Source organism: Lissotriton helveticus, chromosome 2_1, assembly GCF_964261635.1.
Source record: "Lissotriton helveticus chromosome 2_1, aLisHel1.1, whole genome shotgun sequence".
In the NCBI taxonomy this organism is placed as follows: Eukaryota; Metazoa; Chordata; class Amphibia; order Caudata; family Salamandridae; genus Lissotriton; species Lissotriton helveticus.
The window spans coordinates 13182904-13210144 of NC_136059.1; the positions used below are offsets into that span (position 1 = coordinate 13182904).

Sequence of the window (27241 nt, forward strand, 5' to 3'; positions counted from 1 at the left end):
AACAATCAAACAATCAATTATTTCGCAATCCGTCGTGTTTACACGACCTTACCCGGACCGTATGGACAGTTTCTTGTCTTCCGAATCCAGCGCCCGTTCGTCCTCTTTTTCTCGTATTTCTCACGGCACTCCTAATGGTCCCCAGTCAGGACCGTAGATCACTCGAGAGAGGTCTGTTCGGAACTAGTGAAGTTCGGATGATCGGCTGCCAGACGAGGGTCTATTGGCAAGAGCTCTCCCGATCGTTGCAGTCGTTCACTCTGTCGTCGGGACCTCTCCCACTGGATCCACGAGTCGCTGATGGGCCCCACGCTTGGGACGCCAATTGTAAAACCTAAGTCGGGTCGGGGACAATCGATATTTGCCCGGCGGTATTGCCTCTGTGACCCACGAATTATTAATCAATGAAGAGGCAGGCGCTGGAGACTGGAAAGCAGGAAACAAGGTTTTATTCTCTCCGGAGGAGAACACAGCAAAACAGACAGCAGGTATCGTTCTGGGGTGCTCTAACTTAGGTCTGAGGCCTGGCCCCTTATATACGGGGTTTTGCGGTTTTTATTACAGTTTACATTCTCATGGCAAAGCTTTGATGCACGGAAAGACATTCCCGGAGTCCCCCCCTCCAGGCCCGTTCCCACACACATTTACAGTAGAAGTCCCCACCCTGATTACAACAGGTGATGAGTATCGCGCAGCTGGATATTCCGCCCATTCATGGAATGCGGAGTTCGATCGGATCTCATGGGGTGGGGGCTTTGATCAACTCGGGGGTCCTTTGATGAGGGGAGCTTTCTATTGTACGGGGAGGGGCAAGGGATAGTATCGGCAGAGCTGGGTGTCGGCCTGGGAACGAGGAAGACAAACGGGCACACGGGGAAAAGGGGGTTTGCATCAAAGGGCCGGGGATCATGAAAGGGAAGAAGGGAGGTGTTGCGCTGGGAACAGGATGAGGGCCTGAGGCAGAGCAGCGCTGAAGAGGGGTTTGCGATTCAAGGCAGGTGTAAGCAGGGGGTTGGTCAGCGTGCAGGCTTGGCGAGGGCGAAGGGCTATGTCGGGGGCCAGTGGCATGCAAAAGGGTTTGTTCTGATCAGGGCATCTTAAAATGGCGGGTGCGCACGACAAAAGTGTGGCATCAGGAGGAAGAGGCAAGATGGCGCAGATAATGTTCACCAAACCGTACTAATTTTCCACAGTGTGTGCAGTTGGTGGTGTGTTGTCAGTGTGTCTTGCAAATTGGGTCTGTTGCAAGTGTGTGTGGGCCCTTTTTATTGGTCCATTTGTGGTTGCGGCTTAGTGTGAATTTTTGGTGGGTGTATTATAAGGGGTGGTTCTGAGTTAGCCCCTCTGTTTGCCTGTTTGGATCTGGCCAGGACATTCATTTCCATGGTTTATACACTGGAGACGTGTTTTTTGGTGTTGTGCGAGTCGTTTTCACCCTCCTTGTGCTTTTGTTTTCAGTGTCAGCGTGGTTCAGTACGGCTCATTTACTTGTATTTGCTTCTGTTTATTTGTGTGTTCAACGCTATGTTCACACGGTATGAGTCGTTTACTACCTCTTTGTGCTGTTTTTCGGGGTTCGCGTGCGCTTCGTTCAGTGGGTGTTCGTCACGTATTTACTTTTGTGACTCGCTCAAACGTGACGTTTTTACGGGGTTCACGTGCGCTTCATTCAGGGGGATTCGTCTCATATTTACTTTTGTGGCTATCTCATACATGACGTTTTTACGGGTTCGTGTGCGCTCGTTCAGGGGGGTTTGTCTCATGTTTGATTTTGTGGCTCGCTCATACGCGACGTTTTCTGTACAAATTGTAGCTCATACGTGACGTTTCCCCATACGAATCGCATTCTGATTCCCCGGTCTGGATCGTACTTGTCGGGTCGTACAACATGTTTACGATTCGTAAGGTTCACTTTCAGGTTCCTATCGTATGGATTTTTCTTTGATTTTCGTACGGTTCGGATGTATTTTTTAACTACAGATCGTACAACGCGATTTGGACGGATTTGTATGATTCGTATGGAAACGGCTACGAATACGAATCGTCGTATCGATTTCTTTCCCGAATCAGAATCGACCCCTAAATTGGGGTAGGTGCTGGACACTATTTAAATATAATTTACTATTCCCACTGCAGTCTACATAACATTGGGGTAGGTGCTGGGCACTAATTAGAATTAATTTACTATTTACACTCCAGTCTACATCAAATAGGGGTAAGTGCTGGACACTAATTGAATATAATTTACTATTCCAACTCCAGTCTACATTAAATTGGGCTAGGTGCTGCATACTAATGAAATATAATTGACTATTCACACTCCAGTCTATATTAAATTGGGGTAGGTGCTGGACACTAATTAAATATAATTTACTATACCCACTCCAGTCTACATTAAATTGGGGTAGGGGCTGCATACTAATGAAATATCATTTACTATACCCACTCCAGTCTACATTAAATTGGGGTAGGGGTTGGACACTAATTAAAGATAATTTACTATTACCACTCCAACCTACATTTAAGTGGGAGAGGTGATGGACTCTAAAACGAATGAATAATTTCACATTTTAAAAAAAAAATGTGAAAAGAAATGATTACATTTCAATTATATTGTTTTAATTTTTTTTTTAAATAACATTTAAATTTTTTATGTTTAAATCACTCCCCACTCCTAACACCTATAAACCAAACATCCCACTCCTAAAATAATTTTCCAAATTATTATTTTTTATTTAAATTTTTTATATTTATTTACCATTTGAAAAATATTAAATTTAATTTATACTTTTTAAAAACACTTACCGCCCCAATGCCTATAAACTCAAAATCCCAATACTCAAATTACAAAATATTTTAAATTTGTTTTTAAATGTTAATAATCTATCAAATTTTTTTAAACAATATTGTATTTTTAATATATATTTTTAAAACACTCCCCACCCTTCACCCCTATAAACCCAACATCCCGCTCCTAAAATTATTTTTCAAATTTTTTTTATTTAAAAAATATATAAAATGCATTTTTGATATTTATTTAACATTTTGAAAATATTACATTCTGAATATATATTTTTAAAACACTCCCCACCCTTATCCCCTATAAACCCAACATCCCGCTCCTAAAATTATTTTTCATGTATTTTTAATAAAAAATACAAATTAAATTGTAAAATGTATTAAAAATTATAAAAAATATGACATTTCAAACATATATTTTTAAAAAACTCCCCACCATTATCTCCTACAAACCCAATATCCCATTCCTAACACTATATATGAAATTTAAAAAAAAATTCAATACAATACATATTTTAAATTCATTTAAAATTACATACTTAAACAGTTTAAAAAATATATGAAATTATACACCAAAACTTACAAAATGCTACATATTTTGACATTCGATATTTTTTTCATCGATATTAAAACACACATACCTAAAACAATATTTTTATCATCGATATTTAAAAAATCAATATTTTTTACTATTGATAATAAAACATCGATATTCTGTCATTTTGATATAAAAAAAGTCGATATTTTGACTACTCACCTTTTTTTCCATTGTGCAACATTTCGTCTATCATCTTGTGTGTTTTGCTGTTCACCCTATGTGGGAAGGGTATGCCCAGACGTGGGTCCTGTGCTCACTATGCCACTGGAGTCAAGCCATCCTTGGTGATGACGGCTGATAGCCAGAAACGCGGTCCATGGAAGACATGGCTTAGCAGTTCGGGCTGAACTGTTCCCATGTGGCACTGGGTCAAGACTGATTTGCATATGGCCATGTCTGAACTGGGGTGGATTGGTGAGCAAAATAACAAAGGATTAAACCCTGATCTGTGACTGGGGGTGAATTTTTTGCCATTGTGCAACATTCCGTCCATCATCTTGTGTGTAAGGCAGTAGGCTGCATCAGAGAGGCAGGGGTGTCACCAGGGGATGCTGTACGAAGTCTCTGTGAATCCTTCAACAATGGAGGGACCAAGATCAGAGTTGGAGAAGCTGGATTTTTGACCGAAGTGGTTGTTATTGTCAATGGAGAGACTGTTGCCATCGAGCCCAGTAAAGATTTTTACTGTCGGACGTAAACAACTTTTTAGAAGTCAAAAACCTGCAGCGGGACAAAGCTGCAAGCTGTAGCTCAAGAGAGCTCAAAGAGGCCGATTCATTTGCTTGAAGGTCTTGCTGAACAGGATTTGCGGCAGTGCTAAAGAACATAACTGAATCTAACACAAAATTAGGCCGACATATGATGCACCTTTGGTGGATCAGCCAGCAGGTAAATACAGGTTTGTCTGTTCTTCTGTCACTTTTTGGTTAAATATTTCCAAAGTCCCAAGTTTTAAGGTTAGGCAGGGTCAGTAAATCTAACATCACTTCCAAGGGTCCAGGAGCTGGTGGTTTCCACTTGGCAAGCTAGGACATGCCCAGGCAGAGGTCAGGTGCAGCCTTATTATATTCCTGTAGTTCACACAGGAGGACAGCAAACTAGCCCCTGGAGTCACTTTTATAGCCCTGGGTTCAAGGATATGGCTAACACTTTCTACAAGCAGCAAGGCAGTCCTCTGAGGTTCGAGGCAATCCTTCTGAAGACTTCCAATGGTCAAGGAGTGTAATAAATATCTTCAGAGGGCCCACCATTTATACCTAGCGACAGCATTTAAAGTGCAGAATTTCCTAAGCTACCCCACATCTAGTTTTGTAAAGAAAGACCCATGCTGCCAACAATTACTCCATTTTGAATCACTGCCTGGGAGGAATACACAAAGACCTACAGCTAAGCTATTTATCATCATGTGACCAATGACACTGACAGCAGGCACCAAATTGTTAGGATAAGAACAAACTTTCTAAAAGTGCCATTTTCAGAACTGTGACTAACAATCCGGTTTTACCAATAAAAAGGATTTTAAATTAAAATTACTTTGAGTCAAAACTAGACATCTACATCTCTTCCCAATCAAAAATTAGCATATCAAAATGTAATAAGGTAATCCAATGTTATCAAATTGGAGATATTGGCTTTCCAGTTATGAAAAATCAAAGGTAAGAGTTTTTCACTACTAGGAAAAGTAAAACTAAAGAGCACTTGTCTTGCTTTTCTTTTTAAATACATTGCATCCTATTCTTTTGGCTGTTTAGGGCCTACCTTAGGGTTGAGTCATATGTATTAAAAATTGAAGTTTTGGCTTTGCAAAAGGTTTTTTTTGTCAGGTTAAAATAACAGCTTATTACTGCCTTAAAGGCAGCAATCGCACTCTTTGAACATGTTTAAAATGACTACTTTAGGGTATGACGCAAAGAATGCTGTAGGCCCAATCATAGCATTTCATTTACAGGCCCTGCGTACCCATAGTACCATATGCTATGGACTTTCAAATAAATTAAATGTACCAATAAGGTGTGAGCCAATTTCAACATGTTTAAAGGAGAGAGTAAATGACCTTTACCACTGGATAGCAGTCCAGAGAACCCTAAGACCAACAAAAACAGGTTCAACATCAGCAGCCCTATCCTTGCTGTGGTCTGATCATCGAGCAGTTACTTTTAACATCAGAAGTGCCCCCACTCATTGCATTGCACAATAAACCTCAACCAGTAAGGCTCTCAGGTAATTGGCATCAGATAAAGGAGGTAGAGCTTGGCGCCATCATATCTGAAACACAACCCTACATAATGGCAGATCCCACCAAAGCCGCAGAGAAAATACTACCGTCTAAAGTCCACAGGAGGAACTCGGACAAGGCCTCTGAACCCTGCTCCATGGAAGATCTAAGACTGCATAAAGAAGCATGTCGTAGGCAGGAAAGAAAATGGAGTGTTGTGTATCATTGGGGATACTCGAAATGCTACCAGACCCGGGTCAGAATTGCAGAACAACAGACATAGGGTCTCAGTAGCAACACTTTTTCAAGACAGAATAAACATAAACAGCGTTCACAATGCCAATTTAAATTAAACTGCAATGAATGAAATTTAGTTCCGAAACAAATAGGCACTTCAGTTTCGGCAACGTAGTTGCTCTTTCAACTACAATCAATTCAAATATTTTTTTAAAAGGGTGCTCTAGTGTGGAAAGGAAAAGGCGGGGTGTTCTTAGGTCAAAGTGAAACCTTGAGGGGGTGGACAAGGGAGAGGTGATGTGACATATATACATCAAATTCCCTAAGTGATACCAATCCAACCTGACATATGTCAATTGTTCCAGCTATATCACACAGCATTACATAGACATTGATAATGAATTTCAGTCGTCGAGGCTTGTGTGAGAGGTACGAGTCAATGTGCTGGGCAGAAACCTCACCCTGGCGAGACAAGGAAAGGATTGACAGATTGATAGCTCTTTCTCGATTCTGTGGGTTTGTGGTGCATGGCCGTTCTTAGTTGATGAAGCGATTTGTCTGGTTAATTCTGATAACGAACAAGACTTCTCCATGTTAACTAGTTACTCAACCCTTAATACGTTGATTACTACCTATCACACAAGCCTCGACGACTAACAGCAAATGCGGGTTAAGACCTTCTCTAAAGCCATACGATGCGTCCCATAAAACCCTGCTTTCCTGGACCCAGGCTTGCTATCTATTTATGCTGACCCTGATCCAGACCTTAACAAAGAGTCAATTCAACAAATGAGGCAGTAACAACAGTGATAACTTCATTTATCTTCTAGTAAAACACCGCATTGATATCTGGGGACCAAGAAGTTGGAATGGTTGACTCTCTGGCAGCATTGATGTTACTGTTAACTGCAGGGGTCCATAATGTCAGTTTATTCCTCAAGAGGTCCATGCGGAGGCTCTCTGGACCTGGCGCCTCGCAAGATAGACCAGTTGCAATGGCCTCTGTAACCTCTGGAAAACCGAAGTCTAATCTGTTACCAGGAGTAGAAGGCCCATAAAGTTATGAGTCTTCATGACTGGACTACATATAGTATTAATGTGAGATATCCACAAATCAAGCTGTTCGTGTTGCACCGAAACCTTTACCTGTTTCTGTGTAATAAAATGGCTTTTTGCAGGGTTTACCGACATTTTTTGCCCCACTTGTTGGTAATGTTGAGCAAAAGCAGATGCTTTTCGACTCTGAAAGTGCCCTGGGCTCTGCGACCCAGATCCAGGTCCGCGGCCCATGAACACTAAAAACTGTACAACAGAATTTGGCACAACTTCACCTACATGTAAGTCTCTGGTATATGGTAACTTGTGTGCCTAGGTCCTATTAGTTGAAAGCCTCATTTACAATATGTTGACGCACGGCAGTGCAGCAAGCCTTCCTGCTGCACTGCGTCAAAAGAAAAGAGCAAGAATGCACCGTATCTAAAAAGTACGGCACATTCTTTATCCTTATCCCATGCGCTGGTGCACTAGGGGCTACCATGTGCCAGCACAGGCAACCTTGCTCCATGATACAAGTGTGTCTGCGTTGTAGGTGTGATTAGTTTTGTGCAGGAAGGCACACCTTCCTGCACAAAAACAATCACAAGAGGTGTTTACCTCTTTTTATGTGTGTTGCAGAAATAAAGATTTTTGCCGACTTCTGCTATGAGACCAGACAATGATTAGGAACAACCTACAAAACCGATCTGATGAAGGTGCTTTGTAGCTGGGCAAAAGATTCAGGTTTCTCCTGACATTCTTATTTGCAACAGCAAATTTGATTTAGCGGGACATCGCAAAGAAGGTATCTGGCCCAGTGGAGCCCTCCTAAGGTGCAGCCTTGCCCCGCTGCAAGAATCTGAGCTTCAAAATAGTGGCAAAGTCGGAAGGTAGAACTCAAAAGTGGAAGGTCTGAAAAGTATCCAGCCGGCGAGTAACCTTCTCTGAGCCTTACAATTTGAATTTCCGCCACTCACAGCTTTCCTGCCAAAAGCCAATCGCTTCACTGAGACCTCTTCCACCCACTCTCTCTTCCCATGTTGTTTTCCCTCGTGACTGGATACCTTCTCGTCCTCCATTGGTGAGCATGCCGCTCATGCGGAGGGAGGCTCGCTTTGGTTCTATTTTACCTGCTAGCCTCAGTTTAACATTATGCTCAGCCAGCAAACCTTTCGGCGGTGACATTGCTCTTGTCAATCCGTGTATATGATTCCCTGCTAGTGACCGCTATAACACCTTGACTAGTGGTACATTGAGTCATCATCAACTATTTGGAAGCTGGGGCTTCTCCCCTACTCTTCACAATATTTGTTCTACATCTTGTTTTCCTTTGGATGTAATGGTGGTTTAACCATTCAAGGGGATTGGGACTCCAAAGACTGTATTATACTTGCACGTGATTCAGGAGTAAAGAGTGATGTACTGTTTGTTCTTCTGGTTCTATTTAACAGGGGTAATAAGGAGTGGTATAGGACCACGCTCCATCCCTGTGAAGCATAGTGGAGTCTAGAAAGGGTAGGTTAATATCGAGAGGTATTCACATATATGCCTGAGATTGTGTATTCCCTCAAGCGTGTTTCTTTAGTAGAGTGTGTTGTATGTCCTAGGAATGGTTTATTCTATGTTTCCCGCATTGCAAAAATAACAGAGAAATTGGAATTCCCACATTGAGGTCACTCTCTTTACCAAAGCCTCTCAATCTACAGGTGTCATTCTTTTTTGTTACAGGTATAAGAGGTCACACACCCATTGTCTGTTTATGGATGCATAAGAACACTGATGATGATGTACAGATGACTACGGAGTTGTTTATTATAATGATTGTCGTTTCAGGTCTCCCTCCCTGCTGTTCCCATCCTTTCCTTCCCTCGCTTGATCCACCCACTGACCTGTGCCATTACGGCTATTAAGGCTTGGGTGTATCAAGAGGTGGCCCATTTGTAGCAACAAACCTATCCTGAGGACAGATCACTCTGACAGAATTTCCGACCCATTAATTATCCTCCTCCCGGTCGGGTTGTGTAGGAATGGCCACTCTTGAAGATGTTCTAACTGTCCATGCCAATCTACAGGCTGAGTTAGCTACATCACGTCAGGAAGCGGCAGATTTAAAAGCCAGGGTGGAAGGTATGCAAAGAAACCCGTTTAACATAAGCGTCCTGGCGGCATAACCTACCGATGTAGTAGTGGAAATGCCGGTTTCCATTCCCTTAGCCACCCTAGAGCGGTTGCATGGGGAATCAGGTAAAGTGCAAGTGTTCTTAATGCAGATCATGTTCCACTTTTCATGTAAGCAAAAGTCCTTCCGCACTAACCAGGTCAGAGCAGTCTTTCTTATCTCTTATCTAGCCAGAGATGCTGCACAAAGGGCAGGTCCTTTGGTAAATAGAGACGATCCCCTCCTACATGATTGGGGGGCATTTAGAACTGAGGGGCATATTATCAAGGACAGGCGTTAAAATTATCGCCGCTTTAGCGGCAGAAAACTGCCGCTAAAGCAGCAATAACGGGCTTGATAATATGCCCTTGAGAATTCCAATAGAAGCCCATGTTTTGGTGTCAACATGGGCTTCTATTGGAATTCACAAGGCCATATTATCAAGCCCATTATCGTCGCTTTAGCTGCAGTTTTCTGTCGCTAAATTGGCAATAATTGTATCACCGTGCTTGATAATATGTCCCCAAATTCTTGAAGGTGTCTGATAGACGCGCGGAATCCTTTACAGCTGATAGGGAATTATTAGAGCTGAGGCAGGGTAATAAGGACCTGTTGGTATTTCTGAACACATTTAGGAGATTAGTAGCCGAAATAAAGTGGCCCGAGGCTAAACAAGCTGCCCTCTTCCATCAAGGGTTGCGGGAAGAGCTAAAGGATGTTATCGCACAGATCGACCCAAAACCAGCTTCCTGTAAAGATTTGATGACCCATGTACTGCATCTAGATCATAGACTCAGTGAGAGAAAAGGAGATCACAGAAGGAGAGAGAGAAGCATGCCCTTTTTGGAACGTCAGAGAACCACCGAGTCATACAACTCTGCAGGATCTGAACCAATGGATATTGGAACTATTCGAGGAGCATTAACTCCGGTGGAGAAAGGCGTCTGTTGTAAACAAGGCCTTTGCTTATGTTGTGGCAAAAAAGGCCATTTGGTCAAGGAATGCCCTGTGAAACCCAAAACTAATAGATTTTTTAGCAGTAGAATGGCAACTGCCGCCATGAAAGCAGCTCAGGAAAACTAGCTGACTCAAGGAATAAAGAAAGGGTTTCTTGGAATCAGGCAGATCTCCCTTCCTTACGTAACAGCGACCCATCTACACAGTAACATTTGCTTATTGACTTACTGCTGCTCGTACAATCAGAGTGGACACAAGCCTCAGCCATGATAGATTCTGGAGCCACGGGCATGTATATGGATATAGGAGAAGCAAAACCTATAGGCATATGCCTAGTGCCAAAGGATAAGCCAGATGAGGTCTATGCTGTAGACGGTAGGAAATTAGACACAAGACCTACAGGCTATAACTCAGAAGATAGAGGTGCAATACGGGCTTCCCACAGAGAGTATATAATGTTTACCATAATACAAGCTCCGTAATATGGAATCATCCTAGGTATTGCGTGGTTGCGTAAACACAGTCCTGAAATCAATTGGATGACAAGTACAGTGCACATGAATTCTCCCTACTGTTTGGAGCATTACCTAAATGTACCAGGCGGACCTGCTACAGCACTGGCATTCGGGATGTTTATAGACATAGCAGCTGAAAAGGACATCCAATTACCCGCAGTCTACCAGAAATATGTAGACGTGTTTTACGTTGTCCAGGTGAAAGAACTACTACCCCATAGACAGTACAACTGTCAAATTGACCTCGTTCCTGGTGCAGTAGTACCTAGTGGGAGAGTTTACGCCTTGACAGAGCACAAGAATATCCACCCGAGAGCCTACCTGGCCAAATACTTGGAACTAGGATTTATCCGTCTCTCTAAATCTAATGTGGGTTCTCCCCTTTTTTTAATGCCAAAGGCTAACGACGAGCTCATGGCCAACATCATCTTCAGAGCCTTGAACTCTATCACGGTGTAGAACCGATACCCCTTACTGCTAATCCCTGTATTACAAGAACTAGTACAAAAGGCTAATATATGCACCAAATAGTACCTCAAGGGAGTCTTTCATCTGGCTCGCATAATGAGTGGTGACGAGTGGAAAACGGCATGTAAGACCCTTTATGGATTGTTTGAATATCTAGTGATGCCGTTCGGGTTATGCAACGCACTCAAAGCATTTCAATACTTCTCAAATTATATCCTACATGAGATCCTGGACCAATACGTTGTGGTGTATATCAATGATATTCTTATATATTCAGAAAATGAGAACGCAAACACTCAACATGTGGAATCCGTATTACAGCTCCTGCAGAAACACCACCTATTCTGCAAACTAAGCAATTGTGAATTTGACGTTCGTACAGAGGAATTCCTGGGGGTCATGCTTACTCCCTCCTGACAGGAAATGGCTGAAAGAAAGAGGACAGCTTTGAAGGACTGCCCTCCTCCCCAGAACATGCGAGATGTTCTGTGCTTTATCAGTTTTACAAACTTCTATTGTCGATTCAGCAACAAATTCTCCAAACTGGTCGCACCCAATACACAACTGCTGCGAAAAGCACAGAAAATTGAGTGGAGTAAAGAGGCCCACGATGCATTCCTTGCATTGAAACAGCCTTTGTAACAGACACCATCCTGGTGCACCCTGATCCATAGAAACCATACGATGTGGAGGCTGATGCCTCTGACGTTGCGTTGGGAGCCGTGTTATCTCAAAGACACTCATCCAGAAGCCAACTTCATCCAGTGGACTACATGTCGAGAAAACTGAATGAAGCAGAAAGGCATTATAATGTAGCGTAAAAGGAAATATTAGCCATTGAGTATGCCTTCATTGAGTGGAGACACTTTCTAATGGGAGCCAAGCATGTGGTTACGGTATATACCGACCACCGGAACTTACAATTCATTACAGCCGCTAGACACTTAACCCCTCGTCAACTCCAAAGGATATTGTTTTTCTCAGAATACCATTTCATTATCACATACTGGCCTGGCTCTGAGAATAGAAAAGCAGATGCCCTCCCTAGGCATTCATATTCTACAGACCCTGACATTACACTGGAACAATCAATAATTGACCCCGCCAAGATCCTGTGTTTTATACAACTGGATACATTCCACAAGAAAGTAGTGGTGAACCTGGCTGAAGAGCCATACAGAATGGCAGATAAAGAAACTGTCTTTTAGTACCTATCGAGAAAGTGAGAAAACAAGTATTTAGTTGGTGTCATTAATCACCTAGTGCAGTATATTATGGGACAGGAAAAACTGTGGATTGCATAAACAGACAATTTTGGTGGCTGTCTTCCCAGATGAACATTAAAGACTGGATAAGACCATGTGAAATATGTGCAAAAATGAAGTCAGGTCACCTACGCCTACAGGTTTCATTGCAGCCTCTCCCTACTCCGAATGGGCCTTGGGAGAACATCTCATTAGACTTCCCTGTTAGTCTACTGATGGATAAAGGATGTACCGTGATTCTGGTAGTCGTCGACTATTTATCTAAGATGGGACACTTTGTGGCATGTAAGAAGGTTCCTTCAGCGGGCCAGTGAGCTCAATTACTAATGAGACAAGTAGTTTGCTTGCATTGTTTACCAAGTACCATTGTATCAGATAGGGGTTCTCAGTTCACGTCCCAGATCTGTAGAGTGTGGTGTGAGTCTCTACATATAAATACAGACTTGTCTATGAGTTTCTACCCACAAACGGATGGGCAGACAGAGCGTCTCAACCAGACGCTTAAGCAGTATTTGCGTTGCTATATTGGTAACAGCAAGGTGGAATGGGTGGATTGTCTTTGGCTAACTGAAATAGCCTATAACAACGCCACAAATGGGGGGCATATTATCAAGGACCATATTGTCAATTTAGCGGGACTTTTTAGCCATAAAGCGGCGATATTTTTATCGCCCTATTAGCAAGCTGTCACTAACAGCAGTTAGAGACAGCTTTTAGGCGATAGCTACAGGTTTGGGACCCGCTTTGCATGTCAGCAATATTTATCGCTAATGACATGCAAAGTGGGTGTACCCAAACTGTTAGCGACTGAAAACAGTCGCTAACAGAGCTATCACCTTTTAGCAAGGCAGACGAAGCTTTGAAAAAAATTACCCTAGGCACGAATACCGCTATAATCTAACGCCTGCTAAAAAGTTGACATACCTGTATAGTCAATGGGGGGTGGATTATCAGATTGAGCCCCCATTGGCGTTAATGCAAGAATATCGCTGGATTTTCAGCGATATTCCCGCATTTTGCCGCTATTGCCGGATATTTTATCGCTTTAGAGATAAACGTTGCTAATAGCACATTATCTCTGCGATAATATCCAGCGATAGGTGGCATTAAAAAAATGCACTAAACGCACTTAGCGATAAATATCGCTATTTGTTGCTAATAGGCCCCATAGCTCCATTAATACCTCCCCGTTTTACTGTACCTATGGACACCATCCATGATTTCTTCCCTTTATTTTAAAAAATACCACTGGCTGACGATCCGGAACAGAATTAAGTTTAAATTACTATGTATAGTGTACAAGGCACTCAATGATCAAGGACCTCACTTCCTGAAGGACCAATTGAAACCCTACACACCTTCTAGACAGCTTCGTTCCACCACCCTTAACCAGCTGGTGATCCCACGGTCCAAAACAGTGTCCTTATGTGATCGCCGCTTTTTAGTAGCGGCACCCAAACTATGGAACACTCTGCCTCAAAACATTAGGCTAAGCCCCTCACTTCTCCAGTTCCGCAAGCATTTAAAAACATGGCTTTTTGATCAATAACTTTCACCAAATCTCTCTGGAGCTTTTGATACTGACCTGAAGTTATGCAAATTGTTTAGCGCCGAGACGCCTACGGGAATTCGTTCGCACTTTATAAATGGCAAAAATAAATAAATAAATACATAAATTATCCATCCAACAGAAAACTCCAAGTTACCAGAAGTCAAAAAGTGGGTGACCCATATTCAGAAAATCCTGGTGAAAACACAAGCATACCTGAAGACAACAAAAAGCAAGTACAAGGCCGCTGTTCATAAACACAGATGACCTGGGCCGTTGAACAAAAATGGGGACAATGTATGGTTATCTACCAAGAATATACATTTTAAAAAGCACAGCATGTTTAACCCCAGGTACATTGACCATACGAAATTAGTAAATGCATTAGTCCAGTGATACTAAAGCTGAATCTACCATCACATCTAGGGATCAACCCCGTCTTTCATGTATCCTTATTTAAGCCTACCTACACACCAGTCGAAACAGCAGCCTCCTCTTCTAGTCAACAATGACGCAGAGTATGAAGCGCAGGGTATAATAGACTCCAAGCAGCGTGGCCGCAGACTATGGTATCTGGAGGCCTGGCAAGGTAACGGCCCTGAAGAGAATTCATGGGAGCCAGCATATGGTGTTCATGCACCAAGACTAGTATCTTCCTTTCACAGATGATTCCGCAGAAACCAGGCCCAATAGTGCACTTTCGCTAGGGAGAAGATGAACTGTTATGTGCTCAGTGCTTTAAGCGCGCTGATGTAGCCTTGTAACTAATCTATGTACCGTATTTTGTAACACAGTGCTCATGATGCCGAAAGGAAAACAAAAACTACAGTTGCCATAAGGCTGTGCGTTACGTGCGACACTGCGAGCACCGCCCATAAAGGAGGAAGCAGTACTCGCCTCGGCGTCAGAAATTCTTCGTCCTAGCAGTGTTGTTGGCATCCTGAATTCCTGAGAGGTCTGGTAAGGATGCGCTGCTCCGACCCTCTCTATCCATGTTGTTTTCCCATGTGACTGGATACCTTCCCTTCCTCCGGTGGTTAGCATTTGGCTCATGTGGAGGAAGGCTTGCTTTAGTTCTATTTAACCAGCTAGGCTCTGTTTAACATTATGCTCAGGCAACATTCCACGCTGCTGTGACATTGCTCTCGCCACGCCATGTATCTGCATTCCTTGCTAGCGACCGCAATAACACCTTGACAAGGTGTTTCTTTAGTAGAGTGTGTTGAATGTCCTATGATTGGTTTCTTCTATGTTTCCCGCATGTACCTTGGGTTAAACACGCTGTGCTTTTTAAATCGTTTATTCTTGGTAGATAACCATACTGTGTCCCCATTTTTGTACAACGGCCCAGGTCATTTGTGTTTATCCACAGCGGCCTTGTACTTCTTTTTTGTTGTCTTCAGGTGTCATTCTTTTTTGTTACAGGTATAAGAGGTCACACACCCATTGTCTGTTTATGGATGCATGATGTAGAGATGACTAAGGGGTTGTTTATTATTGCCATTGTCCTTTCAGGTCTCCCTGCCTGCTGTTCCCATCCTTTCCTTCCCTCGCTTGATCCACCCACTGACCTGTGCCATTACGGCTTTTAATTATTTACAACAAGGGGTGGTGATGGACAGAGTCTCTGAATTAAGCAGAGTACTCTCACCCAGTCAAGAGATCAGGGCTAGATCCAACACCGTTTTTTAGCTCATTGCACCATCCCAGTTTCAGAACCTGGCTGTATGCAAATTAGTCTGTCCCTGGCCCAGTGCATCATGGGAACAGGGCAGACCAGACTACAAAAGCCAATTCTTACACTGGGAAGGAAACAAGCTTTTGGGGACCGGTTTCTGGCATTTCAGCCGTCTTCGGCCCGGCTTGCTTGAATCCTGATGGTGCAATAAGCAAGGGACTCACATCTGAGTATACCCTTCCACGCTTAGGGTGGACAAAATTATTTACAACAAGGGGTGGTGATGGACAGAGTCTCTGAATTAAGCAGAGTACTCTCACCCAGTCAAGAGATCAGGGCTAGATCCAACACCGTTTTTTAGCTCATTGCACCATCCCAGTTTCAGAACCTGGCTGTATGCAAATTAGTCTGTCCCTGGCCCAGTGCATCATGGGAACAGGGCAGACCAGACTACAAAAGCCAATTCTTACACTGGGAAGGAAACAAGCTTCCGGGGACCGGTTTCTGGCATTTCAGCCGTCTTCGGCCCGGCTTGCTTGAATCCTGATGGTGCAATGAGCAAGGGACTCACATCTGAGTATACCCTTCCACGCTTAGGGTGGACAAAATTATTTACAACAAGGGGTGGTGATGGACAGAGTCTCTGAATTAAGCAGAGTTCTCTCACCCAGTCAAGAGATCAGGGCTAGATCCAACACCGTTTTTTAGCTCATTGCACCATCCCAGTTTCAGAACCTGACTGTATGCAAATTAGTCTGTCCCTGGCCCAGTGCATCATGGGAACAGGGCAGACCAGACTACAAAAGCCAATTCTTACACTGGGAAGGAAACAAGCTTCCGGGGACCGGTTTCTGGCATTTCAGCCGTCTTCGGCCCGGCTTGCTTGAATCCTGATGGTGCAATGAGCAAGGGACTCACATCTGAGTATACCCTTCCACGCTTAGGGTGGACAAAATTATTTACAACAAGGGGTGGTGATGGACAGAGTCTCTGAATTAAGCAGAGTACTCTCACCCAGTCAAGAGATCAGGGCTAGATCCAACACCGTTTTTTAGCTCATTGCACCATCCCAGTTTCAGAACCTGGCTGTATGCAAATTAGTCTGTCCCTGGCCCAGTGCATCATGGGAACAGGGCAGGCCAGACTACAAAAGCCAATTCTTACACTGGGAAGGAAACAAGCTTCCGGGGACCGGTTTCTGGCATTTCAGCCGTCTTCGGCCCGGCTTGCTTGAATCCTGATGGTGCAATGAGCAAGGGACTCACATCTGAGTATACCATTCCACGCTTAGGGTGGACAAAATTATTTACAACAAGGGGTGGTGATGGACAGAGTCTCTAAATTAAGCAGAGTACTCTCACCCAGTCAAGAGATCAGGGCTAGATCCAACACCGTTTTTTAGCTCATTGCACCATCCCAGTTTCAGAACCTGGCTGTATGCAAATTAGTCTGTCCCTGGCCCAGTGCATCATGGGAACAGGGCAGACCAGACTACAAAAGCCAATTCTTACACTGGGAAGGAAACAAGCTTCCGGGGACCGGTTTCTGGCATTTCAGCCATCTTCGGCCCGGCTTGCTTGAATCCTGATGGTGCAATGAGCAAGGGACTCACATCTGAGTATACCCTTCCACGCTTAGGGTGGACAAAATTATTTACAACAAGGGGTGGTGATGGACAGAGTCTCTGAATTAAGCAGAGTACTCTCACCCAGTCAAGAGATCAGGGCTAGATCCAACACCGTTTTTTAGCTCATTGCACCATCCCAGTTTCAGAACCTGGCTGTATGCAAATTAGTCTGTCCCTGGCCCAGTGCATCATGGGAACAGGGCAGACCAGACTACAAAAGCCAATTCTTACACTGGGAAGGAAACAAGCTTCCGGGGACCGGTTTCTGGCATTTCAGCCGTCTTCGGCCCGGCTTGCTTGAATCCTGATGGTGCAATGAGCAAGGGACTCACATCTGAGTATACCCTTCCACGCTTAGGGTGGACAAAATTATTTACAACAAGGGGTGGTGATGGACAGAGTCTCTGAATTAAGCAGAGTACTCTCACCCAGTCAAGAGATCAGGGCTAGATCCAACACCGTTTTTTAGCTCATTGCACCATCCCAGTTTCAGAACCTGGCTGTATGCAAATTAGTCTGTCCCTGGCCCAGTGAATCATGGGAACAGGGCAGACCAGACTACAAAAGCCAATTCTTACACTGGGAAGGAAACAAGCTTCCGGGGACCGGTTTCTGGCATTTCAGCCGTCTTCGGCCCGGCTTGCTTGAATCCTGATGGTGCAATGAGCAAGGGACTCACATCTGAGTATACCCTTCCACGCTTAGGGTGGACAAAATTATTTACAACAAGGGGTGGTGATGGACAGAGTCTCTGAATTAAGCAGAGTACTCTCACCCAGTCAAGAGATCAGGGCTAGATCCAACACCGTTTTTTAGCTCATTGCACCATCCCAGTTTCAGAACCTGGCTGTATGCAAATTAGTCTGTCCCTGGCCCAGTGCATCATGGGAACAGGGCAGACCAGACTACAAAAGCCAATTCTTACACTGGGAAGGAAACAAGCTTCGGCTTGCTTGAATCCTGATGGTGCAATGAGCAAGGGACTCACATCTGAGTATACCCTTCCACGCTTAGGGTGGACAAAATTATTTACAACAAGGGGTGGTGATGGACAGAGTCTCTGAATTAGGCAGAGTACTCTCACCCAGTCAAGAGATCAGGGCTAGATCCAACACCGTTTTTTAGCTCATTGCACCATCCCAGTTTCAGAACCTGGCTGTATGCAAATTAGTCTGTCCCTGGCCCAGTGCATCATGGGAACAGGGCAGACCAGACTACAAAAGCCAATTCTTACACTGGGAAGGAAACAAGCTTCACCACCCCCTTTTCTGAATCGTTTTTGGCCACTATAGGTGTGGCAGGGTATACTCAGACATGAGTCCCTTTCTCACTGCTCCATCAGGATTCAAGCAAGCCGGGCCGAAGAGGCTGAAATGCCAGAAACCGGTCCCCGGTAGCTTGTCTCCTTTCTGGTGAAGAATTGGCTTGGTAGTTTGGTCTGCCCTGTTCCCATGATGCACTGGGCCAGGGACAGACTAATTTGCATATAGCCAGGTTCTGAGCTGGGATGGGGCAGTGAGATAAATAACGGTGATGGATCAAGCCCTGATCTTTGGACTGGGTAAGAGTGGTCTGCTTAATTCAGACACTCTGTTCATCACCACCCCCTTTTCTGAATCGTTTTTGGCCACTATAGGTGTGGCAGGGTATACTCAGACATGAGTCCCTTTCTCACTGCTCCATCAGGATTCAAGCAAGCCGGGCCGAAGAGGCTGAAATGCCAGAAACCGGTCCCCGGTAGCTTGTCTCCTTTCTGGTGAAGAATTGGCTTGGTAGTTTGGTCTGCCCTGTTCCCATGATGCACTGGGCCAGGGACAGACTAATTTGCATATAGCCAGGTTCTGAGCTGGGATGGGGCAGTGAGATAAATAACAGTGATGGATCAAGCCCTGATCTTTGGACTGGGTAAGAGTGGTCTGCTTAATTCAGACACTCTGTTCATCACCACCCCCTTTTCTGAATCATTACGGCTTTTAAGGCTTGGGTATATCTAGAGGTGGACCATTCTTAGCAACAAAGCGATCCTGAGGACAGATCACTCTGACAGAAGAGGAGCATTCTTTGCCCATAGTCTGCTGCCTTGCACTGCTGAAGAGTTTTGACTTCACTTCCAGAGACTGAGCCTGAAGGTCAAACTTTTCACTGGAATCTACTTGGTCCCTGACACTGGTCCGCGCTCCACCGTGGTCGGCCTTAAAATGTACCCATATCTCAGTCAAGCACAACCAGATGACCGCATTTAGCACTTTACGCTTTTTGGTGCCATTTTTAACCTTAACATTTTAAAATTCATAACTCCTGTTCTACTTACTTAATTGCTGCTGCTTTGGTGTCATTTTATTTATTAAAATGAACTCTATTATAAATTCAGTTTAGGATTTTTCTTGTGTTTGAGTATTGCATAAATACTTGGGAAAGAGCCGTTACTCCGAAGTTTTTTATTTGGATTACATTTACCAACATTTTTTACCTCGAAAAACTGTTTCACTGCAAGACTTAAGAAAATGACTTGATCACTCAATTGATCAGTAGTTGGCAGTGTTTCACCTTGTGTGGAAGGTTTGTAAAGGTTAGACTTGGTGTGGGCTACGGTTCTTGTGTTTTAGGGCTAAGGGCATGTATTTGTTTCGTCCATATAGTACTTGGCTTAGTTTGGGTGTGTTTAGGTGCGCTTTAGGTGAATATGGCTTGTATTATCCAATAATGATCTAATATTTTCTAGTCCTTTTTTGATTTGCAAACTATGTAAAATACAGTCTCATTTTACAGTCTCAGGTTCCCCAGTGCACATCATATATGAAAAGACCTAATATGCAGCAATGAAAAATAAGAAAGTGTCATCAGGAAACAATGTAATTACACTAGCAGTTTAAATAAACTCCAGGAGCAGAAATGTCTTGACTCTTCCTTCTCCTGTCTCACTTCAATAGCCCTTTCTAACTTTTAATAAAAATATGAGGACGAAGAGGCTTGAACGTCTCTTTTTACAGAGACTAGGGCACTTTGAAGCAGCGCGGATGATCGGGAAAGAGAATGCTACATACAGGTGAGTAAGTTTACTTTACATTCTATAACAAGATACAGAAAGGGTGTGTGGTAAATCTGCTTTAGTGTACAAGAGTTGTAATGGTATGCGTGGTTGAATATGTGTGGTAAAGGCGTACGAGGTAAAACCGCGCCTGGTAATGTCGTACAACCTAAGTACTTTACACATTGCCTGTAAGTTAAGCCTGTCTGCTCTGTGCCATGGCTACCACGGGTCTGGGCTCACGGTAATTTAGTGAGGTTTGAGGTTCTCCCTGGCTGGGGTTGTGGTTATAATATGAGGTGGTGAGGTTGAACCCACCCCCTCAACTCATTCCGCAGCTTCTTACAATCACCAATACCATCACGGTGCCCATGGTGATGGGTGGGGCAGATAAGGATACACCAGGGCCTTACAATGAAGGCTCTGCTGGACACGCCTCTGCGTAGAGATGATGGGAGGCTACCTTGGGTTTGCATTCAAGGTGTGATTAATTATTCTAGGATCCCTCAATATTTTAGAGTTTTGACACACTTGTCACAGTATATTTGCTGTCTGCCAAATCTTGGTCAATGAGTGCGGTTTGTGAGGGGACCTTTTTGCCTCTTCTCATGTCCCAGGTTCCTTGTGGTCACCGGCGACTGTCCAGGGTAGGAGTGGGGAGTGGAGGAAGTAGTCATGAAGACATTTCAAAGAGTCACCCGAGGGCGCCTGAAGCTACCAGCTCCAGAGGGTCTCCCAGTGCAGATGAACACTACCTGAGAGTTTGAAGAGTTGGGTACAACTCCCAGAGGGTCGTGGGCTGAGTGGAGCAAGAGTGTCCTCTGTGCATGAAGAGGAGAAGGACGAATTGGGGGGCTTCATGGATGTGTCAGACACCAGCAGCAAATCCCTGCTACAGAGACATGTTTAATGAAACACAGGATGAAGGACCAGGTGTGGGCTTGACTGCCCTTGAGCCCTGGTCTCAGCAAGAAATGCATTTTAATCAAAGACGCAGATTCTTGATAGGATGTAGATCTTATTAACACTGAATTCCTATTCAAAAGTGTGTGCCCAACCACTGACACAGTAATCTCACCATAGTTCGGACAGACTGGAGCTGCTCCTCCATCATCACACACCAGCTGTATCTGCGACTGATCCCAGTTGATGACGCGGATTTCGAATTTTGGGCTGTTCAGTCCACTGTACTGGCGCATTAAGTCTGAAGCCTTATAGCAAACCTCCCCCTTATGGGCTCCATATTTAACAAACAAGCGACTAATTAGTCCTTGCTGTTTCCTTGATACTCTCCCACCTTCTCCAAGCATAGATTCACCCTAAGGGAGAAAAGAAAAGATGAGTCTGACAACACTGAGGGACATCATGCAGACAAAAAGGATTACTGTCACTGAAGTATTGGACCAGCACACAAAAGATACACCTGACTTAGGCGCAAACTAATTAATTCCTTCCACTTACAAAAACATAGACAATAGCAGTAGGTCTGACTTAGAACTGAGAGTGTCCGCATATGTTTAACTATGCAGTCACTCATCTATCCATCCACACAATCACTCACTCATCCATGAATTGACCCATGTTTGTGTTCAGTGTCCTGCAGGTTACTGAGCTATCCTAACTGAAGTGCGACATACCCGGATTCTGGGCTCTTTTTCTCAGACCCTATTGAAACAGACCCACTACCACAGTATCCATCAAGGTGACCAAGCTTTGGGATACCAAGCGACAGCCTCCTAGAACCATCTTCCCTTTGGGGCACAGTGAGCCATCTGCTCTTCTGTAATACCATTGAACCCTGGCTTCAGATACATTAGGGTCTCCGCCGCCCCACCATTGGTTGCTCACTCTTGATTCCATCTGAGCGGGTGTAGGTGAGACGTATAAAAAGGTGGAAAGCATAACATGACACCAGAGGTTGAGAGGGATTGTGGCAGCAGCAGACTGGCAGTGACCCCTCACCCGTTTTATATCTCACTGTCAACGGGGGAACCCTTCCTGCCTGATCTTCATGGAGTGGCTTTAAGCAGGCGGAGCGTCTGGGTGGCTTCTGGGTGGTGTGCGCCTTCAGAAATAGGATAGATATATGAAGGGCTCTGTTACACTCATTGTCAGAGTGCTCAGGGAAACCACACAAGGGAATATGTAAACAACACAAATGTGATGGATTCAGAAGAGGGGGAGATGCTGGACTAACGGCTAGGGCGCAAACAAATGAACCTTTCTGCTTTGATGAGGTCTTTGTAAATTCACAAACAGATGCACAACACCTCAATCAATCAATGAATCCATTATTTGTAGAGCGCAATACTTACCCGCGAGGGTCTCAAGGCGCCAGGGGTGGGGGGGGTGGAGGGGCTGCTACTGCTCGAGCAGCCAGATCTTGAAAAGTTTTCCGAATGTCAGCAGGTCCTGGGTCTGACAAAGATGGATGGGGAGGGTGTTCCATGTCTTGGCGGCGAGGTGGGAGAAGGATCTGCTGCAGTGGTTGTTCGGTGAATGAGTGGAAGGGTGGCAAGGGCAAGATCAACGGAGCAAAGCTGGTGGTTGGGGGTGTAGAAGGAGAGTTGTTTGTTGAGGTATGCTGGTCCGGCATTGTGGAGTGCTTTGTGGGCGTGGGTGAGGAGCTTGAAGGTGATCCTCTTGTTGATGGGGAGCCAGTGCAGGTCCCTCAGGTGGGTGATGTTGTGGCTGTGGCAGGGGATGTCAAGGAAGAGGCGTGTGGAGGCGTTCTGTATGCGTTGGACTCTTTTCTGGAGTTTGGCCATGATTCCCACGTAGAGGGTGTTGCCGTAGTCCAGCCTGCTGGTGATGAGAGCCTGGGTGACCGTACTTCTGGTTCCAGTGGGGGTCCATTTGTAGATCTTGCGAAGCATGCGGAGGGTGTTGAAGCAGGAGGAGGAGACAGTGTTGACTTGCTGGGTCATAGACAGTGCTGAGTCCAGGATGAACCCCAGGTTGCCTGCATGGTCGCTGCGTGTCGTGCAGCTCCCAGCAAAGCTGGCCATCAGGAGTCCTCCCAGGTGGAAAGGGTGGAGCCGAGGTTGAGGACCTCCTTCTTGTCCGAGTTCAGTTTCAGGTGAAAGTTCTTCATCCATTCGGTGACAGCCTTCAATCCTTCGTGGAAGTTGGTTTTGGTGGTGGTGGGGTCTTTAGTGAGAGAGAGGATCAGCTGGGTGTCATCAGCGTATGAGAAAATGTTGAGGTCATGTGATTGGATGATGTTGGTGAGTGGTGTCATGTAGATGTTGAAAAGGGTCGGGCTGAGGGATGTACCTTGGGGTACGTAGCAGGTGATTTTGGTGGCTTCGGATCTGAATGGTGAGAGACATACTCTTTGGGTTCTGTCCGTGAGGAAGGAGGTGATCCAGTTCAGGGCTTTGTCACGGATTCCCTCGTTGTGGAGGTGTGTGCTTAGGGTGTGGTGGCAGACGGTATTGAAGGCGGACGAGAGGTCTAGGAGGATGAGGGCCATAGTTTTGCCATTGTCTAGCAGGGTCTTGATGTCGTGGGTGGTGGAGATGAGGGCGGTTTCGGTGCTGTGATTGCTGCGGAATCCAGATTAGGACAAGTCCAGGGTGTTGCTCTTTTCGAGGAAGTGAGTCAGTTGTCTGTGACGATCTTCTCGATGACTTTCGCAGGGAACAGGAGCAGGGAGATGGGCCAGAAGTTCTCAAGGTCCTTTGGGTCTGCCTTGGGTTTCTTGAGTAGGGCGTTGATCTCGGTGTGTTTACAACTCTCTGCGAAGGTAGCAGACTCAAAGGCGCTGTCAAAGATCTTCCGGAGTTGGGGTGCTATGATGGAGCTAGCTTTTTTGAAGATGTGGTGAGGACAGGGGTCCGACGGTGAGCCTTAGTGGATGGTGTTCATGGTTGATGTGGTACCAGGATAGAAGGAGGCTGGTGTGGCTGGGGGCGGTGGGTCTGAGGTGTCAGCGGCTGATGGGGGTCTAAGTGTTGAAGCTGTCATGGATGTCTAGGATCTTTCGGTGGAAGAAGGTGGCTAGAGAGTCACAGAGTTCTTGTGTCGGTAGGATGTCATTTGAGCTGGAGCTGGGGTTGGCGCGTTCCTTCACGAAGTTGAAGAGCTCTTTGCTGTTGGGTGCGTTTTTGTCAATGCGTACCTTGAAGGAGGTCCTTTTGGCGGGTCGAAAGGCTGTCCGGTGTCTGTTCGTGGCACCACTTCTTCTCGAGTCTTCAGCGGGTCTGCTTTGATGCTTGGAGGTCGGTGGTGAACCAGATGACCCTCTTGTCAGATCGTCTGTTTGAGGGTTTCTTGATCGGGGTGAGGGTGTTTGTGCATTCATCGATCCACTGCTTGCGGTTAAAGACGGCTGTGTCGGTGTGGTCAAAATGGTGGATCTCAGGCGAAGGTGATGATTAGCTGGTTTTCGGTGATCTTTTTCCAGCTGCGGTTGGGTATTTATTGTGGGTGGTTGTGTGCATTGTTTTCCTTGAAGGATAAGTGGATGCAGTGGTGGTCGGTCCAGTGGAGTTCAGTGGTATGGCTGAAGGTGACATAGTTGCTGGTAGAAAAGATGGGGTCGAGCGTCTGTCCGGTGGAGTGTGTGGGTGTCGACGGGTGCAGACCGGCTTGCCTTAGGCATGGTTTCGGCGAGTCAGCGACGTGGACGCCAGTAAGAAGGGGAGGTGGGAGGGAGGGACAGCTTGGAGGAGGGCGTGAGGGTGAAAGAGCGAATGGGCAAGCGGGGGACGGGGCCGCAGGAGACGCAGCAGTGGGAAAAAAATGGAGTGCAGTGGGGGAGAGGGAACAAGGGGGGATACAGGGAGCAAAAATAAAAACAACAGATAAAAATGAGATTGACAGATGAGGCAAAAATAATATCCCAGGGACAGGCAACACAGTAGCCCAGAGGAGCGGGCTGAAATGCAGTGAACAAAGTAGTGAAGCGAGGGCGTAGGGCACAAGCACAGACAGGTGAAGCTAGCTGTGCGGTGTGGGGGACAACCTGCTCGAACACGTGGTTAAGGGTCGCTCCTGACCTACAGTCTTTGCTGCAGGACTAGGGACGAAGAGAGAGCAATGCAGTGGACTGGCAGGGAAGTGAAAACAGGACTGTAGACTTTCCTGTTAAAAGGAGTTCCATTTTGGGTGGACCCTTACCCTCCAGAGCAGTCTTGTCAGTAGCTGCACACCAACAATGAAAACAAGTGTGCACCTGTCAGGAGGCCTGGTGCAGTGGCCAGATTTGCATGAAACTTGAGATGATCAGACTTTTGATGTGAAGAGCACCATGGTGGTACATGCTCGTGGGGCCTTCAAGTATCCTGCCTGCACACACCTCTCGCGGAGAGTCTCTGTCATCTGATGGAGAGAACTTAAGAGACTATTCATCAGCATTGATGTCTGAGCTCCTTGGTGGAGTCCAGACCTCGCAAGGAGAGAGCCCACGGCAGCAGCTTCCATGAGGTGGTGTTGATGGTCATCAAAGACCACCACGGGGTCAAGGTTTGACTGGACTGGGACGGCGGCCCGATTAGGAAATCTTCAGACTCTTAGAACTGAAGGACAAGAAGGCAATCCTCGAAGCAAGAATATAGCCCTTCAAATCACGGGTCTCAGATACTACGGCAAGATCGCTCGGTTGGGTATATTTATCCTTTTCAGACATAGGATATACTAGGATATAGCGAGGTCAGTAATTTCTCTGTTCATTTCTCTGACAAGAATATTTTATAAATTCACAACACAATGAAAAAATGCAAACATGTTGTTCCATGCGTCACAAATTAAAACATTTTAGCCTTTGTTTTGTTTGAGATCCCAGCTACTGTGCTCTGTCCGGACTGACCTAATAAGAGTTACCCCATCCGGAGTGTTGAAAGGGACTGACACAGTGTTCTGTGCTGTTCGCCTCAGTTCCTCATTTATACAAGCCTGGTGCTTCCTAATGCACATGTGGCCTGTGTCATTAGTCCCTTGACAGTTAATTGAATAGTTTGCTGTTGCTGTGTTGATGCTGCTGTGCCCCCGTGCTGAGCAATGACTGTGTTGGTCCATTAGGGGTCAAACTCACCTTAATAACCCAATCGTTGGGCCAATAGCTAAAGCAGAAGCTGAAGATATAGGGAGTCTCATTAGTCACAGTCACGTTGTAGTTCCCCATGGTGGAAGAGCGTCTTCACGCCAGCGGTGCTCCAGGGATCCAAGGAGTCCTAAAGATGTGAGGTGCCTGCCGGAACAAGACAACAAACAGGAGGAAAGATTCAGAGATGTCGGGCGAGGTGATGGATTAGAGAAGGAAGTGAAATGACAGGCAAAAATATGAGGGAATAACAGGATAGCAGTTAACGGGGTACAAGAATAATGAGTTTAAAAGTGGAATGAATCTCTAATTATATATATTTAAACATTTCAAGCATCAAAGCTGCATTTACAACCAGGACAAAATAAAGAAATGAACATGGCATTTCACTGGACAACAAGCGATGATGCACAAGCAAAGTGATTGTTAGGGGAGGATGAGGCAATCCAAGAGATAGGAGACTGCAGGGTCACTGCTAGGGGCATCTTGGCTCTTGTTATCTGGAACTAATCAAGCACATTCAGCTAGCACGTATGATGGAGGATTCCCCAGAGAGTCTACAAGGGCCCGGCTTCAGAAGAGTCTGTCTTATGTATCTTGACTACACTACAGTGGAGGTGATGGAAGTAAGTGAAAGCAGAGTAATGTATGTGAAATGTTCATTGAGACGTGTGTTGTGTGACGCCGCAGGACCACCTTTGCTCATCAGTGATCGTGTTCCTGACATTACTTACCGGCACTCCTCATTACTCCGAGCCCAGGTCTTCCTCCCCACAGTATAGTTTTCCAGTCCCTGTTGTGACTGGCTTCATTTTTTGATTGGTGGCTTTTGGAAACAGGAGGGGCTTTGGCGGGGCTTCATTTTTATGGCATGTATGAGGGAGAAGAATTCGGCCATATTGGAGGGATGGGAGGCTAGTGCGCTAACTTTTAACTTGGGATTCTTCATTACTCCGAGCCCAGGTCTTCCTCTTGTGGTATATAAATAAATAATACCGGATCTAGGTTTTACTGGACATAGCAATAACAGATAGCTCAATAAATAAGAGTCAAGATTCGAGGTAGT

General features: G+C 45.2%; 1 protein-coding gene across 1 annotated transcript in view; it reads right to left on the bottom strand.

Annotated features, from left to right (window-relative positions):
* The window catches only part of LOC144819181 (uncharacterized), a 244180-nt gene extending 217924 nt beyond the window's left edge, over window positions 1-26256 (bottom strand). Inside the window, exons 1-2 of the mRNA XM_078677153.1 lie at window positions 26167-26256; window positions 21208-21448 (exon numbers count right to left, since the gene is read on the bottom strand). Coding sequence (XP_078533279.1) covers window positions 21208-21448; window positions 26167-26256 — 331 coding nt within the window. The remainder of the gene's footprint in view (window positions 1-21207; window positions 21449-26166) is intronic.
* Window positions 26257-27241: the final 985 nt, after the last annotated feature.